At 42.4% G+C, this 5,286-nt stretch overlaps 1 protein-coding gene across 1 annotated transcript; it reads right to left on the reverse strand.

The window, feature by feature from the left end:
* Positions 1–704: 704 nt before the first annotated feature.
* Positions 705–4,038, reverse strand: LOC103781689 (lymphotactin-like). The gene is made up of 3 exons (XM_008949410.1): positions 3,969–4,038; positions 1,547–1,664; positions 705–843 (listed from the first exon to the last, which is right to left on the reverse strand). The coding sequence occupies exons 1-3, from the start codon at positions 4,036–4,038 to the stop codon at positions 705–707; spliced, it is 327 nt and encodes a 108-aa protein (XP_008947658.1).
* Between the last annotated feature and the right edge of the window lie 1,248 nt (positions 4,039–5,286).

Genomic DNA, 5,286 nt, shown 5'->3' on the forward strand with positions numbered 1-5,286 from the left:
AAACCATTGTTTCAGCTTTGTCTCACATGAGGGTGAATCTGAAGTAACTTCACAGAAGTCAGTGGGTAGGATAAATCTTCCCCAGTAAAAGGCTGGATAGTTTTACATTCATAGACATATACTGAATTACTCCAGGGTCATCCCTTGGTGAGAGTATCCATACACCATCGTAGACTGAGCTAATAGTGCAGTACTGTGTAGAAAAACAGAGAGCCCAAGGACCTTCTGAATATTACACTGATCAGGTGATAGCTGAAGCATGAGATTAATTTACTTGTAGATTATCTAGGTGTGAGTAACCACAAAATTATAAATAGCACCTTCTGAAAACCAGCACTCATGCAGAACATTCTGACTTGCACCAGGGTGGAGGTCTACACTCATCCAGCTCTGTGGGAGGTCATCTTCTTCCCTACAGTATGTGAAACTATCTGCCCTTCACCCTTAAATGCCACACTGGTGAGGACAGCAAGGGTGAGAAGGGATCTGCATTCAGTTGTTAATAAATATAACAAGCAGCTCAGAAAATAAGCAATGTAAGAGTCCAGCTATAAAATGAAGAAGCCTGCAGACGTTCAACCAGAGATTAACCTTCTGGTGAATTCGTGTTTGGTCAGAGATTTTATTGCCAATTAATAAATAGGTGTTAAATGAGATATTAAGGCTTTCTTCCCTGTGAGGTGCAGCACTGATTATGGCTCCATTCAGTTGGCCTTAGATGCTTGCTTAGAATGGGATTCTTTGCGTTTGGTGGTCTGTTTCTGATCTATTTTCTTCATGGCAGTCTTCACCCATTTCTGATCAGGGCTCACGCAGACCTTGATACCATCTTTCTTGATAAACCTACAGAAAGAAAGAAAAACCAGGTGGCCATTAAATTCCAGTCTCCAAAGCCAGGTCAACTGTTGTTGGGTTTTATGCAGAACATGAGGAACAAGGAGGTAAAACCATATCATGGGCCAGAGTTTGCAGCTGTTAGTTGGGATAAGAGCAGTTTGCAGCACTGGTTCCCTGTTCATGGTCTTGGTGTGCATGGCACACACATACTGATATTTTAAAAATGGGGCATACCTGATATCCTGAGATTTTTGTATGTAATCATGATGCACATTTACCTGCCAGGAACAGTTCCCAGATTTGATAAAAATGCATGCTCATGAGATCTAAAGACCAAACACATCTCCTAGAAAGAGTCAAAGCTACCCCAAACTCCCACATGAGAGTTTTCCCTTGGCTCAATTCACCGCACTGGACTTCTGACTGCTCCTCAGTGAGATTCTTCCCACCTTTCTGGGCACAGAAGATCTGTCTGCTTGGTGAGACTTCTGTCAGCATTTGTGAGCAGCAGAGGTTCCCCAGCTCTCTGAAGCTCACCCCTCTCTCATCACTCCCTCAGCTGCCAAGTGACTGCTTCATGGGGGAACTGGAAGAGTGGCCTGAGCTAGCCAGATTTAGTGAGTTGGGCCACGATGATGCCCTTTCCCTTTTTGATGGTAGTACATTTAGATGGACAAGTTTGAAGGTGAACTGTGCACTGGATGCTTACATGATGGCCTTTACTGGAGCTTCTTGCTTTTCATAGCTGATAAGGTTTCGGATGTTCAGTTGCTGTGTAGACAGAGTTACACAACTGAGCCTGGACATGGACTGACTTCCAATGCTCCCTAGAAGGGGAAAATAGATAAATAACAAAGCAGTCAGTTCTATATTCATACTTAGCCATAATTGCTTCATAAATGATGAATTCCAGCAGACTTCCAGTTGTGGTTAGAACATGAGTGTCCTCACGACGTACAGCCACAACACCAGTTAAATAAGAGAGAGGAAGGTATTTTTGGTGATGCATCCTACCATCTCTAAAGTGTTATTTCAGTTGAAGTACTAATCTTCACCTCTTCTGCACAATTTTATAGTCATTCTGCCCCTAGGGAGTCACTGCTTCCACAGCACAAAATTTGGCATCGTTTGTAATCAGGTCTGTCATCTGCAATTAAGTTTCCATCTGGAGTGGCATTTAGAACCAGCAACTTCACTGGGTGGATTTTGAAAGGGAAGCAAGGCAATCCTCTCTATCCTCCAACATTTTCATATATTTCAGGGAAATGCACTGATGAATAATGAAGATCCTGATATCAGTGTAAAACTCTGTGGGCAGTTGTTACCTTACATGAGGATAACTGAAAACTGGAGATCATTTGAGTGAGATGGAGTATATGTGTACATTACTGGAAGCCTCCACTTGCTAGTTGCTGATTTTCTCCCACCCATCAAAGACAGCTTTGAGAAGGCATGATGGGGACAAACACAACACTGCTGTATTCTGAGGTTTCTTTTTAAAGAACATATAGAGAAACTGGCTTGAGGAAAGTCCAAGAGCTGTTCAGGTACAACTTGCAAAACATAAAACCTGCTTTGCATCATCTCATTATCTGTGAGGTTTTCTGTTTGAAACCATTGGAATACCTGAGGCAAAGACACACCAGCCTCTGGAGAAGTTGAAGCACAGCCAGTGCATGGGTACTGGCAGAGTGGCTAATTCCTGAGGTGTTTTTTTGTGCCTGAAGGAATGTGTCTTCTGATCTTGCTTTAGTCATGAGTATTTTTTGATTCATTACAAATATGTATCTTACTGCCTCAGTCAGGCTAGTTTTAATAATATGACACTAAAGAGCTGAAAAATAGTCTGGCAATCCTTACCAGTCCTGGAAATAGTCTCTCTACTACGAAACAGTCTCCAGAAAATGCATTTGGGAAATACCAACAAAACTTCTCTAAGCCTGGGAAAAAACTCAAACAGCTCTGAACCTATAACTACTTTTTTTTTTCTTTCTTTTTTTTCCTTTTTGTTTTTCCCCATGCTTTCTTTATAAATTTTCTTTCTAATCCTTTTCCTATCCCTTCAGATTTAGTGATATTGATGGCAAATTATGCAGCCTGGAGAATGACATTGCAAGCTGGCAACCCATAACACGAAGCCACATGTTGCCCAGATGAACTAGCAGCAGAATTAACTAACACAGGCCAACATAGCATGATCCAGCCCTAGGAGCACTAGGTCAACATACTCAGCTTGTAGCTACACAACCTCGTGAATAATTAGCAGGTCTCAGTTTGGTTTTGGTGTGGTTTTTGTGAAGATGCCTTTTCTGGGTGTTTCTCTTTGCATATTTTTGTGGGTTTGCGTATTGCTTGCATATGAGTGTTTTCTGTGATTTTTGTGTCCTTCTCTGCATGAATCTGAGCAGGTATAAGAAGATATGTGCTTGTGTATGTTCATGTTTTCACATGATATGGAGCCAAATCAAAAGTCACAGATCTAAACATCACCACACCCAAACTTATTCATAGCATGGCTAATAAACGTGCCACATCTCAGCGCTCAGAAATGGTCTCAACATATTAAATTGTATGAAATCAGGAAGAGAGAGAAGATATTTCTTAAATTCCGTGCTCTCCTTTGCAGTTTTTGTTCATATTTTGTCTGTCTGTACCAATATATTTGGCTAGAAACAAGCAAATAGGCAGCATGTGGTACAGAACTGGAGGAACTTTTTAAAGTAGGGGTGTCAGAGGGATTGAGGTTTACATAGTTAAAAACAAAACATGATAAAAATACACATAAAAGTAGAATATCTGGAAGAAGGAAAAAAGTACATTTTAGTCATGAAATACAGTTAATCTGTATAACTTATGGCATGACATTAAAAGTCACAGTGTTTTCAGGATTTCATAATTTTTTAGAGAAAGAATAATGCACAGAAACCTGCTAAGTGTTCTAAGGCTCAGAAGCCACTAATTGACAGGGCAACAGATGAAGCCTCCCATAAAACTGCCTTTCTGTGGTACTGATCTGGATTTCATGCAAGCTTTAGATTATGAATCAGCTCTGACTGAGCCTAAATCCTGTTCATCAGAACTCTGGTGCAATGTAGAGCAATCCCTCTCTTCCTCTTGGGCTATAAACTTACCTCTCACTGTGTGCACAGCGAAGACGCCAAGCCAGAAGATGACCAGGAGAGGTGCCACGTGGAGTTTCATTGCTGGTGACTTCTGTGTCAAGGCAGAGAAGAAAGTGGCTGCTGTCAGGCCTCTTTCACAGAGTTTATATCTCGTCCTTCAGTGGTCAGTTCTTGTCTCACTTGAGGGGTGTCATGGGGGTGCTGACTATAAGTGGAAAACTTGAGCGGCGGTACTTTTTCTGGTGAGAGAGAGCCACCTCCTCTGCCCCCCCCAGCCTTCACTAGCCCCCCTGTGAAGGCTTTTCCTGCTCAAACCCTGCTGTGGTTGCACTTGCCTCTCTGTTGCAAGTGGGGTTTATTTCAAGCTGCAAAAAGTGAGAGCTCTTGTTCTGTAGTGGAAACCTTTCACAAAGGTTCCTGTCCTCTCACACCTCAAGCTGGAGAGGTGTAGCTAAGCCTCACCACGGAGGCACAGAGCAACATTCAGTCACCTCTTTGACCAATGGACCACTTCAAAGGGGAACTATGAGCTAAAGGATGATGGAAATAGGAACGCCTTGGCTTTTTCCATAGTGGCTGTAGATAGCTGGTCACTTTTAATGCATTGTTTTGGGGGGCTACCACGCCAATTTCCAACGTGTGATAGAGCTCATCAAAACTCTTCCCTTTCCCCTGTGATTTGACATGGGCAAAGCTGCTGTCTCTATGTGCTGGGAGAAGAGTGAACATACTTTTACACACAGAGCCAGACCCACTAACCCTCCTGCCAGACAGGCATAAATAAAATACAATGCTTTCAAAGAAGAATAAGAATTTATATTATTTTTTGGGGAGGGTGAGAGGGGTTGCTTTGTTTTTTTCTTTTTGGTGACATAGTCTTTCTAGTATGAAGGATGGAGCCCAAGAACATAACTAGGCAATCAGAGTGGTACAATTGATAGGAAAGAAGAAAAAAAGTTCATTGCACTTCCATGTAAACATGGTGTTGATAACAGGTCACCTCATTCCAGTTGTACCTCTATCAAAAGTGTCCTTTTCTGTGGTCTGTGCTAGTCCTGCTGCCCAGTTTTAGGTGTCCTTCCTGTGTTGTGGTCAGAGTTACTGGACAGCAATACTACAAAGCAGCAGTTTTGCACCTGCAAATATTCTTCAAGCAAGCTGGGGACCTCCAAGCCACACATGAAGCAGCATCTGAGCTGGTGGCATTGTCCAGAGCCTCTGAGGAGAAATCACTTCTCCTGCTTTACACTGTAAAGCATGTTTTTCTGTGACCTGTAGACAAAGCCACACATTGCTAGACCCATGGAGACCCTCCCAGGTCTGCTGT

This window comes from Merops nubicus, unplaced genomic scaffold (genome assembly GCF_000691845.1).
Source record: "Merops nubicus isolate BGI_N331 unplaced genomic scaffold, ASM69184v1 scaffold7401, whole genome shotgun sequence".
In the NCBI taxonomy this organism is placed as follows: domain Eukaryota; kingdom Metazoa; phylum Chordata; class Aves; order Coraciiformes; family Meropidae; genus Merops; species Merops nubicus.

Bases quoted from the DNA above. Each gene is read 5' to 3' on its own strand.
- LOC103781689 (XM_008949410.1), bottom strand. From the start codon at position 4,038: ATGAAACTCCACGTGGCACCTCTCCTGGTCATCTTCTGGCTTGGCGTC. The intron at 1,665-3,968 runs GTAAGTTTATAG...TTCCCCTTCTAG, and splicing joins CGCTGTGCACACAGTGAGAG to GGAGCATTGGAAGTCAGTCC. The intron at 844-1,546 runs GTAAGCATCCAG...TTCTTTCTGTAG, and splicing joins GCTCCAGTAAAGGCCATCAT to GTTTATCAAGAAAGATGGTA.